Raw genomic sequence first — 13,499 nt, forward strand, 5'->3', positions numbered from 1 at the left:
AAAAGTTTTTTTAACTATATACAATAAAAATCTGAATTAAGATACTAATGTCCCCCTCCCCCACTCAATGAATACCGTTTTTATTTTTATAGAGCACATTGGAAAAAAATATATTTTTCTGAGAAGTACATTTTAGTTTAAGTATTGAATTTTGGAAAATGATTGATGTATCGTGTCCATCATGAGCATGCCTTCTTTTTTTTTCCCAGCCTGCAGAATCGTCTTGGGGCTTTGGTGGCTGGGGGACGAATCTGCTGACCACCTTCACCTCCCAAGTGTGTAAGATCTTTCTTTCTCTCTATTTAACATTTCAGTGCAGACACCACAGATTCATCCACTTTCGAAGGCACACGTCCTTAATGGAATTTTTCATGAATCTATTCAGTAAGTTACCGTCCTTTAGCCAGGGCTGAGGCAGAAATCCACAAAATACACCTCCAGCTCAGTCAACTCCAGCCGAGGACTGCAGTTTGGTGCTTATTAGCACTCTTCAGCCCGGCATAGGAAAGTGACTGAGCTGGAGGTGGAACACCTCTTAAGGAAGCCAAGAGTGCCAAACAAACTGGTAGCTAATATAAGAATTACTGAACTTACTGAATATACCTTGCCTTGCCTTCAATCTTTGAGTTGAACTGAACCATTGCTTCGGTCACTCGTCTAGTCAGTGCTATACTCAATTCAGCGAGAGCTGATAGAAGAAGTAAACAAAGAGGGTTACTACTTTCATGACTTACTCGCCTGATTGGCAATGCTGTTCGCATTGAAAGCGCGGACATTTCGCTTATCTGGTTGGCGTTGTTTTCAATCATCCTACCGCCAAGCAGACAGCGGTAACGCCAATTGTCACGTTGCTTTGTTTACGTCCACTATCAGCTCTCGCTAAATGGACTATAATTCTGTATTAGCTACCAGTTTGTTGGCACTCTTGGCTCCCTTAAGAGGTTTTCCATCTCCAGCTCAGTCACTTTCCTATGCCGGGCTGATGAATGCTAGAAAGCACGAAACTGCAGTCCTCGGCTGGAAGTGACTGAACTGGTGGTGTATTTCATGTAGGGGAGAGTGGGGTAAAACCGGGAAGTCGGGAGCAAACCGGGTACCCCTTTCTAGCCCCTGTAAGCGTTGCAATCACGTGGACGAGAGAGAAATTACCTCCCACCTTGATGAAAAAGCAGCGGCCATTAAATTAGAACACACTGGACTCGCTTCTTTTGTTCCTGTGAAGAAAATTCTGTTCGAGTGGTTTTTGCTTAAAATTTTTGAACAAAACTAGACCGATTATACTACAATCCTGTTTCTGCAACAGTAAAGGCATCATGATTAAAATCATGATTTCAATCAATTGATTTTTTAAAAAAAATCATCGATTTGAATCAAGTGATTTTTTATCAAAGTCCTTAATTAAAATCAGTTAATTTTATTTTTATAAATTATTTTTGCATTTTTAGAATGTGTCGCTCTAAATTTAACTGCACTGCATTGTACAACTTCAAAACTACATACAGTGTCTCCCAAAAGTGTTCGTACACCTTGAAATTTTGTAGTAAAACCAAAATAACGCAAAACTGAATTCGAATATGAAGTCTAATTTTTTTTCACACCATTCCTGTGCCATTCTGAATAAAACCCAGTAGTTTTTTTCAAAATATTGCCAGATTTTATTTTTGAAATTTGTCAAAAAACGAAGAGAAAGAGAAAAGATACGCGACAAAAGTCATCGTACTGTAACGTACCAGACCATAAATAATAAAAATAAACCTTTATTTGTCTGGAGTAATTGCATACAGCTATGTACAATTAATTTACAAGGATTGTAAATGCAGGAATCCTATCCACAGAGGACTAACTTCGTTGGAAGTTAAGTTATATATTGGCTTTACAAACCAAACCTTGGAACATTGCGTTCCCGAGAGAATTTCGGACCTCAGTCCCGGCTCGTGGCGTAACCATCTCTGCCTCCAGAAGCCTTTCAGACCCCCGAAGAAAACTTCGATTCTCACCACAGGGTGGTCTGTGCTCCGAGACAAAAGAGGAGGAGCGGCGCCGTAGTGACCGCAACTTTTGCGTAATCTGGAAGGGGATCTTGTGTAAGACCGTGGGACAACTGCAGTGGTTGCGTGTGGTCTCCAAGAATGACCCCCTAACCAGACGTAATCGTCGTGGGAGGCCGAAAAGAACCGTTGAGACCTCACAGTACACTGAAATATTTTCGAACAAATTCATGATTAAAGTTATCACATGTCATTTTTTTAATTAATTTTGCATTGTGTTGACTCTTAAAAGTCATTTGGCTTTAATTTTTTGTGCATTTATTTCTTAATATTTTGCTTATTACTTAAAAATGGCTGGTAATCGAAAAGAACCACAAACACCATTCGAAAGTTGAATTTTTTCCCCACAGTAGTGGTAAATTGGTTTGAAATGTCTCTAAATTAGTTCACTCAAAAATTGTCCTTAAGCTTAGAAATATCTCCTCAATCGCCAGATTTAAACTTAATGGAACATATTTGGAGATATCTGGTAGCTGGATTACGAAAATACACCATTGAAACGAAAAGCGAACTAGAACAGTAAGACTCGAAGTGCGGCTGAACACTTGCTCAGAAATCACACAAAAAAAAAGAAATAAAAAAACAATGAAATCGATTCCCATACGTTTAAAAGCTGTTGTTGATACTGCATGATATTCTACTAAATAATAACTTTGTAAAAAGTTAGATTATTTACTAATTTTTTTGACATTTTTTCAAAGTGTACGAAGACTTTCGTGAGATAAAATTTCCGGCACTTTTTGGTTTTTGATTTTTTAAAAATTATGTTATAATGTTTTATTACAAATTTTCATGTAGTTTTGTTAAGAATAGATCATAGATCTTATAATAAAATACCTATTCCGAAATATTAATTCTAACCAATGGAAAGGGGCCTATTTCATTGAAAGTCGTAGGTGTACGAACACTTTTGGGAGCCACTGTAGATCCCCCTTGATGTGTGTGAAACAGATTTTCCTTCTTGCAATATTGCTTTTACCCCAAAATGACAGCTCAATTCAGTATAGAACCAAATAAAAATTTTCACTTTTACTCAGCGCCGTGTCCAAAGGGAGGGTTTTAGGGGTTAAACCCCTCCCTTGGGGAAAAAATAAGCAAAATGAAGAAAATGTATGCTTGACTTAAATTTACTTTAATGAGAAAGTTTGCGTTCAGCGTTTTTATTTTATTTTAATTTTATCTCTGAATTTTTTTTTTTTTTGTGATTTACAATTGCTTAAAGCCTTACAAACTGATATAATATTTCGGAAAAAGTATGGCGGACGAACCGCCGAATGATCTACCAATGCAAAGAATGAATGTTGCTTATTGCAAGGTGCCACTAAACTTTTTATCACGCGGGACACCTTCATAAACATCGAAGAAGTTTCCACAACATTCTTACTGCTTCCCGAAATGCGTAGACCGCTATCAAATTTTATTAATGAAAAGAAAAGGAAATAGGGGAACGTATACTTCAGCCGAATGAAAAGGGGTTGTATATTCATTAGGGGAAACTATTTACAGGTTACGTTACTACAATAATTACTATTTACAGACTTTGTAACAATATGTTACATCTATGAAGATGCTTTAGTGATAGTGCTTGGCTATGTTATTTGCATCTGCAAAAAGCTCTTTCTTGTTTAGTTTATTAAGCATTAGTTTAGAACATAAAAACCTGATATACATTCTACATTATAAAAGTATTTGTGAAGAATTTTTAATACTCATAGCAATATACTACATAGTAAACAGATTTAATTAAAAAGAAGCAAACAAAGTTTGATTAAAGAGAATCCGTAAAACGAAGGAATACTTTGGTCACTTGTACAGCTAGAGGTATCCTTCAAGAATACAGCAGTCCTTACATGTGAATAAACGCCATACTGGGATCGGCAATTTGTCGCAAAACTAAAAGCTGTGAGGGGTTAAATCCCCCCCCCCCCCAACACACACTGGTAAGATTAAAACCCCTCCCTTTATGAAAATCTGGACACGGGCCTGCTTTTTCTGATACACCATCACTGATATCAGTGGTTGGAAGTAGCAAAAAAAGTACTGTAGTGAGTAGTTCGATACAAAAAAAAGTAGTTTGTTGCGATTTCTGGAAACTACTTTTAAATAAACTTAAAAAATATATATTCAAGGTTCAAACGAATTTGAATAGTACGAATTTTACACAAGTTACATCAGCGATGTAATGAAAAATATGACTCTTAAAAATACGAGCTGACCTCAGACATTATTTTGACGCCATAAGTTCTATTTGATTGACGCCATTAGTTTTCTTTGCCATTGCAATTTTCATGTTTCGCCAGTATTTGTATTGAATGGAGCTTGACTTATTAAGAAAAGTAGTATATGATTTAGTGATAACCGACAATTTAGTAACTCTTTTGCTTTTTTTCTTCTTGGCTGCCGAGAATGTTCCGTGGATGGACGTTTTAGATTTCTAAGAGATTACTATTCCAATACTGTAAAATGTATTTTTGTGAAAATGAAAATATTGGTGATTTTGGTTATTGAAAATTTTGACAAAAATATTTGGCGAGGCTTAAATTTTCGTGATTATGACAGGCATGAGAAAATCGCGAAAATAAGTGCTTACACAGAATTTAACAAATAAAGAAGCTACTGTAAATTTTATAGAAGAAGATGACTTACAATAAATACGAACACGTTTTTTCGTTCAATACTCGTACAATGTGAGTGTGTATTAGGGTGCCCCAAAAAAAATCGAAAGTTGATTTTTCAAGTCGCATACCCTCTTATATTTTTCCTTTTACATCAAAACAATTGTAAAAAAACGTTTCATATATTTTGAGCAATGGCAACCCATGCCAACTTGCGTCCGAAAGTGGGAATCAGCTTTAATAATGCTAGGGCAAAAATAAATAAAAAAAAATTAAAAACTCGAAAATTTCTGTTGATAAAACCGTTGCCACTATACCCCACAAAAACTTTCAAATTAAAAAGCATTTAGGTATCCCACACTTGGCCTGAAATTTATAACTTTCTTCAAAAAATTGTTCGAATTGTTGTTTTTAAAAGTGTAAGGTAAATTTTGCGAAATTATCAAGCTGAAAAATATAAACAGTAAAGTGGGTTATTAGCATTAAATAGAAATTTTTTCTCTCCTGCAATATTTAGGTCTCCCACATAGTACTCAAAACATGGAATTTTTCAAGGTTAAAGTTAATTTTTCATTTTAAATATATTTTTTATTATTCATTTACAAATGTTGATCTGAAAATGTGTTCGCTAATAATTTTTGAATTTGATATTTTATTTAAATTTATATGTATTTTTTTTACATATAAATAGAAAAAAAAATCATTTTTTTGAAGAAAATTATAAATTTGAGGCCAAGTGTGGGACATCTAAATGTTTTTTAATTTGAATAGATTTTTTTTGTAGTAGATGTGGGGTGTAGCGGCAACAATTTATCAACAAAAATGTCAAGTTTCTAAAAACAGTTGTTTTTTCGATTTGGTTTAGTATGCAAGTGCTGGTTTACACACTTTCAGACATAATAAGGAAATAACAGGGAAAATATCAGAGGGTATGCGACTTGAAAAATCGACTTTCAATTTTTGTGGGACACCCTAACCTCTAGTGTGCTCTTTATTCACTTATTTTTTTCAAAGTGGCGAAGTAGCAACTACATTTCAAAAGTAGTTTGTAGTTGCTACATTTTGAAAAAAAGTAGTTGTAGTTAACTACATTTGTAGCAAAGTAGTTGTAGTTTGCTACAAATAAAATGTAGTTTTTCTAATCAGTGACTGATATAATTAAAAAAAAGTAATTGCTCAGCATATCCTTTTACACTAAAACATACATGATGATGGAAACCATATTATTAAGCAAAGCATAAAACAAAATCACTTCTTATCAAAGAGTAAATTATGACGTTTTTATAAACCTTAAAAATGTATTGAACAGTTTAAGAACTTATCTTAGTTTGAAAAGTAAGCTGAATAGATTCATCTACTGTATGAAATATATTATGTTTATAAATGTAACGGAATGAATAATTATAAGTTTAATAAAAATTAAAAAAAAACGATTCAAATTTAAAATATCCGACTTTTTTTTTTTTTTTTTTATCACGAACCCTGCGTATAATTCTATATGTTCTGCAGCCCAAGGGATTGGAACAGTCCTGGAGACTGTGGAGAGTGGCCTGGGTGTGCCCTCTCCAGAACAGATGGCATCCAGAACCCCTCCTTCCTCTGATGCCGAAGGTGAGTTGTTCCCTTTCCAGCATTTCAACAAACCACAAATCTGTTACAAATATTTTAAACACATATATTTTTGTTTTTATGTGCTAAATATGTTGTAATCTGCTCTCGGGTCTCGGTAACCAATCTCAAAAAAAATGTATTGTTACAAATTTTGTAAATTGCAGTAGAATCTCACAAGGTGCGTACGCCTCCTGAAAATCCTGAAAAACTCCTGAAATTTAATTTTTTCTTCTAAGGGCCCTTAAAACTCCTAAATTTTTGTTTTAACCTCCTGATTTTTTTCCTCTCCTCCTGGAAATAATTTTCAACAGTAATCGCTAATTTTAATTCCATGTCATCTCCATTTAGGCAGCCATATTGAATCGCTGGCAACCAATCAAAATTCTGGTATTGTACAGATCACCCAGTGCTTTTCCCAAAGACATGTGTTCGAACCGACTGATCTGTTACTCGGTTCAAACATGCCCAGTACGGTTACTGATCGTAACTGCCACTAGAGAACGAACTAAGAGCATGTGCTAGTTTTTGTGATAACAGCAACAGCTATTAAGCATATTTTCTATTTTGCTAATTAGCAGGGTTGGCAAAAACCCAGGTTTTTTTTAAAAAGCCCATGGACCCAGGGTTTTTTGGGTTTTTTTAAATAAAACCTAAAAAACCCCAACTAAAGTTGGGTTTTTTAAAAGAAATGTGGGGGGTTTTTTTGTCTTTTTTTAGGGAAAATGTGGGGTACTTGTAACATATTGTAGCGTAAGTATATGGAAAAAGTGCAAAAATTTTCTTCGAGTAAAAAAAAAAGCGGGAAAACTAGTTGAACTCGGCGTTTTTCGAAGAAAAGTAAACGAAAAAACCCAAGAATGGTGAAGTTTCAGATTTTTTAATTTTCATTATTATCAACAGTTAAGGCAAAGTTACTTCTCGAGTGATAAAATCTATTGTTCGTTTTTAATTACTACCTTTTTTTTTTTGCATTTTACTTTATAGTATTTCATTTTGTTATGCAAAACTACTGAAGAACCTCAATTAGTTAAAATCCCTTTTTACCGAATTCCAGCTTAATCAAGACATTTCTTTGAATTTTATGTTGCCTGTTTTTCTATTTCTGTGCACAGGGTAAGAAATATTAAACTTTTTTGTAAAATAATGAAAATACTGTACCTGTTCTGTTTTCTGTAGACCGTTTGAAAAATCTGTTTATATCTAAAAAAATTACCTTGTGTTTATTCGAGATTTGTGACGTGTTGGTTAGCAGAAAATAATTCAAATGAAAGCCTTTTAACTAGATTAGTTTCCTCTGTACAATCTACAAATATTGAGAAAATCAGACGTGACAGGACTTGGTCAAGATACTTTGAGTTATTTATTGACCAGTTTAAGAAAAAAGTTAAATACATTTATTTAAAATCTTTGAAGTATTTTTTTAATGCCGTTAAGAGTTAACAAATACTATTCAAGTTCAAAATTCATTTTTTATGTTCATTGTCTGTGGTGAAGAACAAATAAAAAAGAAGTTTAAATTGTGAAAGTATTTAAATTAATTAATTTTTTTAAAAACTTCTCAGAAAATTTTAAAAAACCCAAAAGTGGGCTAAATAATGGGTTTTTTTAAATGGGTTTTTTCAAAAAAAAACCATTGGGTCCAACCCGATGGGGTCCAATTCAGCCAACCCTGCTAATTAGTAGTGCTATTTTGTAGTATATTTAGTACTGTAAGATGCCGATGTATCTAATATTTTGTGTATTCCTGTTATTTTCAAATATTTTGAAACCAATTTTTAATTCTTTTTTGATTGAATAGTGTGTGAAAAAAAAATTACTAATTGCTTAAAAATTTGACAGCAAAGTAGATTAAATGTTACTGAAACTAATTTTCTTGTAAAAACCGCTCGTTTTATTACTCCTGAAAATTTTGCTTTTGACTTCTGAAAACTCCTGAAATTCATTTTGTCTGGAAGAGTATGAGCACTGATCTCATTAACCCAGACTAATAGGGAATCCCGGTCACCCAAATTTATGAAAGTACGGATTAACCCTGGAACTACAAACTAGGGTAGGTATCTACACCCCAGGTAAATTGGGTTTTCGGCATTTTTAGCTATTCAAATCGAATTTTCACCATCTAAACTTTGATAAAATTGAATTTGCTCTTCACCATTCTCTTTGGCATAAAAATTCAAAAATCTCCGTGCAGTTATGAATCAGATTATAGCTTTCAGAACTGTGTATGCAGATACTTTTTTATTTTTTAGCTCACTATTCATGTACAGGCATTCCTGGTATAACATGGTTAATTCGTACGGTGTAGTATCAACCGTGCTGTACGAGACTTTTTTATACTTTTTTTTTCTTCTAATTTTTTAAACCAATTAATCATGTACAGAATATAAACCCCATCAATAAGTATCGTGACACATCGAAACCACGTTGTACAAGAATTTGAAGTAATGTGAATCAAGGAATTTTGACAGTGGCAGTGTTAGAAATCAGTAAAAAATCCTACTAGTCCTTCGGACCAGTCAACATGAATACAGTCGACGCTCGATACAACGACCATCTCCGTCCCAGAGAAAAAGGTCTTTATAACGAGTGGTCTTTATAAGAGGTATAAATTTAAAAAATATACATCGTATCATGCATGCCCTGTTGTTGTTGCCAAAAAAAAAAAAATGGTACTTTTTCAAACATCGCAAGTAAATGCCCAAATTATTTTTATCATAGGAATTTTTAGAAAAATCGTGTGCAAAATACTATGACAGAATATTAAACAAGTTCTAAAGTAGAAAATATAGGGAGGAAAATGTTACACACTTTCAGATCTGCTACTACTACCACCACAACAATTTCTGAAGATAAAAAAAAACAGAAACAGATGTCTGCTTTTTTAGCAGACGTGATTTTTGAAAAACATTATTTTCTGTTTCAGATATAGGTGATAAATTGTGTTTCTCTTGCTTTACAAAGAAACATTTAAAAGTCCTTCGAGAACCCCAAATCTTTAAAACCACTCGATTCAAACTCCAAACTACCAATACATCTGTCAACTCCCTTTTCTTAGGAATCTGGAAATTTCTCGATTTTTCCTCCCATTATTTTTTCTGTGGTGAATGGTAATTCCCCCCCCCCACCCCCTCTTATAGTTGGATTTGACATTGAAAACTTCAGGCAGATGTCGGTAAACAATAATCAAGGTCATTTCGAGCTACAAATTTGTTTTATTGGAAAGAACACAAGAAATAGCGTCCACTGAATTCGGTCGCTGTATTGGATTAGACGATACAGAATGGTCATTATAACGAAAGCAAATTAACATAGAGTTTATAGGAGCAAAGTTGGGATTTGCACCATTGGTCGTTATAATGGGACGGTCTTTATAATGTGTGGTCGTTATAATGAGCGTCGACTGTATATACTGGTACTCAAACAACATCACTGGTCCGTTTTAAATTAAACACTAAATATGTTTGTATCCAAAAATTATTTACACTTTATGATGATTACATTTATTAACTTATTTTAAATATAACTGTTTCATTTTTAGCTCGTTGATTAAACATTAAATAAAGCACTTACCTGTTCAAAATGGTAAACATAATATTAAATAACAATGCGAACACTTAATATTAAATGACAATGCAAAACAGATAAGCACATTTTTCTACTGATGGGGATTTTTTAATTTCTCTTGAATATTTCAAAATTTAAAATTTTTGTTTGGCAGCATTTAATATTACCAAGTATACAGTCTGAAAACAAATTTCATTAAACAACCCTTAAAAAAAGGCAACTAAAAATTTGTAAGTTTGATTTGATCATTTTTACTTTGACGTTGTTTTCCCCTCCAAGTGTGATAAATATTGAGTAAAATATAAATATGTGATTTAAAATTATATAAAACTTTTGAAAAAGGAAAAAAAAAAAAATTGTAAAAGGTGTCAACCAATGGTTTGACTAATAAATAGCTAAACGTTGGCTAGGCAAACGCTTTTGAATTTTTTCTAGCACAGTGTGATAAAAAAATAGACTGCGGTTGGTGGTTCAGGGACCACCAGTTATTTTTTTATGGTGGTCCGAGGCAGGTTTCACTGGTCTGGGACCAGTGGACCAGCAGTAATTTCCAGAGGCGTAGCTAGACCCGACTTTCGGGGGGGGGGGGGGGGTTACTACTTTTATATATATATATATGTAATATGAAAAATCCTTTGCTAGGCCTTTTCCATATTAAGTTCTGTTCACTTATATGTCAGCTCGTATGAGTCACAGACATTATTTATTACACACTTAAATGCTTCTCATACCATATATGGCTATGTTCTGGGCTCAGATGAGATTCCCCTTAAAGTACCTACCAGACACTTTTTTTCCCTCCAGACTTAAGCCAGCCTCTGTCTGCGGTGCAAAGCCCAATAATATTTCGTTATTGCAATTTGCTCCTCCTATACAGATCACGTGAGATCACATGATCGAGGGATAATTATCTGTAATCTTTTAATGATATTCCCTATATAAAAATCGTGGCACAACTAAACAAGTTAGTTAGTTCAGAGAAGTTCCTGCTGTTATAGTCTATGTAAAAATAAAGATGTGATTTGTGAATGTAGCTCTGTCCTCTTCCTACGTGGTGGATTATCACTGCACAACACTGCAACTTGCGAAAACCAAGATTCGTAATAAGAACCGAGCGGCGGTTCTTACATATATATATATATATATATATATTTATGTGTGTGTGTGTGTGTGTGATCTTACATACTTTGGAATGGAGTGCCCCAAGTCCGATACTTTTGTCAAACAAAACAAAAGCAAAGAATTTTTTTTTTAAATTTTTTTTAATGTGTTGGAAAGTTCAACGTTTTTTCTTTTCCCTCCATTTAATTTAAAGTGAAACTTTCTAGCAACAGGTCTAGTCAAAACCAGTCTATCCAAATCAGGGGGAAAATCAAATATCTGATGAGCGTGTTCCGTTCATTTCAGTGTGACTGCTTAATTTAGAGGCTAACACACATCTACAAAGCTGGCATCCCTGAAAACTAATAGATACTTCCATATCCGCCTGTAAACTGGATGTTTGGCTTTCAATCTCATCGGTGGTCAGACTATAAAAGACTATTTTTACTAACTTGGTTTGCACTAAAAGTATGATTCATACTTTCATAATGAAATAAAATAAAAAAAGACTTCTTGAACCCGAAAAAAATGAAATTGCTTTTCATATCTTTATATTTATATGTTGCTTTTTATGTATTTACATTTCTGCTAATTCTAAAGCAGTTAATAAAATTTGAATTAAAACAAGAAGTTCCGTCTAGAACTAGACGAGCCTACTTTCCCGTATACCCATACTACTTTCTAGTACCTGATCAATATTCTCAAAAATAGCTAAAATCGCAAATTTTTTCAAACATATTTTTTTAAATATTTTAAACTGATTTCTAGGAATAAAATATTCCTTACTTTTCTTCAAAAAAAAAAAAAAAAACGAACAAATAAAATAGCAGCACCTTTTGAACAAAGTAGCTAATACACTTCTTTCCATTAAAAATTTTTTTTAACAGCTTTCAAAACGAAAAAATAATAATAATAAGTTCATTAAAATAAATACATCATATAAAAAAAAAATCGTTTCTTTTTCCCCTGTTGCCAAAAATAATTTTTTAAACGAATTAATGCACTTACCAAAATAAAAAAAAACAATAAAATGTCAACTTAAAGAAATAATTTTCATTGTCAAAAAAAAAAAAAAAAATCGTCTGCGCATATTTTTCGAGTTTATTCACCGAAAACTAAATACCTAAATTAAAACTTTAGTGTGAAAATAAAAACAAATCATATCAACAATAATTATTTCACAGTTAAAACCACAGCAGCGGAGTCGGAGTCGGAGTCAATCTCATTTTGGGATAAAAGAGTCGGAGTCGAATATCCAAGAATCGGAGTCAGTCATTTGTCCTCCGTGTATAAATGTTTGCCAAAGCTACGAAGTCGGGGAGTCGGAGTCCGATTAATTGTCGGGAACAGGAGTCAGAGTCGGTGTCAGGTGCCCCTAAATTCTCGGAGTCGGGAGTAGGTCGTCAAGAGCTATTTCCAACAAAGTTTGTTTGAAGTAAATCCGCCTTTTAGTTCGGAATCTATATTGACTTTCAGTTTCCCCTTAGGCGCTAATGTTAAGAGATTTGAACTGTTCAAAATTGAACGAAAACTTGTTCAAATCAAAAAGATATTTTCGATACACGTTTTTTATCAAAATTTTTTCCCTACAAAGTTTGTTTGAAGCCACTTCGCTTCTAAGTTCAAGATTTATTTTTGATTTGAATTTCTCCGTAGGCGCTAATGTTAAGTTTTTTTGAACTGTTCAAAATTGAACGAAAAATTGTTCAAATCAAAAAATAAATTACGGGAATGAGATGTCCTCGCCGAGATCTTTCTAACAAAAAAAAATTTGTTCGAATCGGACTATTCATTCAAAAGTTATTAGGGGGGGACAGACAGACAGACCGACAGACAGACAGACCGACAGACATTTTCCCCTATCTCAATACCCTACTTTCCAATTTTTAATTTTTCAATATTTATCTAACTATTTTATTTATTTTTGACTTTTTTTTGTTTTTCGGATATTTTTAAGATGTATTAAGCCTTCTTTCATGCTTTTTTCTTCTTTCTCTGATTTTTACTGGGAAAGTAGGCTAAAAAATTAGGGAAGAAATACACATGATTCGCTCAAAGCTGCTTACCATCTGTTCTCCTTTCAAGTTTTTATTTTCAATTTTATTTGCTGCTTTAGAATTTACATAAATATCTATTTGGGAGAGCAACAGCAATTTTCGAGTGTTATAAACAGAAGTCTTTTTTATTTTCTATTTTTTAATGCGAACCAAGCTAACAGAAATAATCTAGATTCATTTCACCATTTCTTTTTTAAACATTTTATTCATGTAATGCTATGCAGTTTTTCTTTTGAATTAAAATAAAATTACCTTTAGAAGGGTCCGATGGGACTAATGCTGCTTTGCAGACTGTAAATCGTTTTCTTCAGACGACGTTAACTTTTTCTTTTTAGAGCAATCCTTTTCGTCATTTTCATTTTTTTCTTTGGGTTTAAAAAAGTTTGTTGTCGGTTTTGCTCGCTTCATTATGCAGCAACTTTCACTTAGAATGTACTATTCTAAACAGACTGTACGTTTCCAAAAGAATATGCAGTTAATACTGGCTGAAAAATCAATGTGAT

The 13,499-nt window shown here is 33.2% G+C and overlaps 1 protein-coding gene across 1 annotated transcript in view; it reads left to right on the forward strand.

Annotated features, from left to right (window-relative positions):
• The first annotated feature begins 213 nt into the window (after positions 1-213).
• The window catches only part of LOC129226185 (protein NOXP20-like), a 49,710-nt gene continuing 36,424 nt past the window's right edge, over positions 214-13,499 (forward strand). Inside the window, exons 1-2 of the mRNA XM_054860785.1 lie at positions 214-279; positions 6,173-6,274. Coding sequence (XP_054716760.1) covers positions 6,238-6,274 — 37 coding nt within the window. The 5' untranslated portion in view covers positions 214-279; positions 6,173-6,237. The remainder of the gene's footprint in view (positions 280-6,172; positions 6,275-13,499) is intronic.

This window comes from Uloborus diversus, chromosome 7 (assembly GCF_026930045.1).
Source record: "Uloborus diversus isolate 005 chromosome 7, Udiv.v.3.1, whole genome shotgun sequence".
Classification (NCBI taxonomy): Eukaryota; Metazoa; Arthropoda; class Arachnida; order Araneae; family Uloboridae; genus Uloborus; species Uloborus diversus.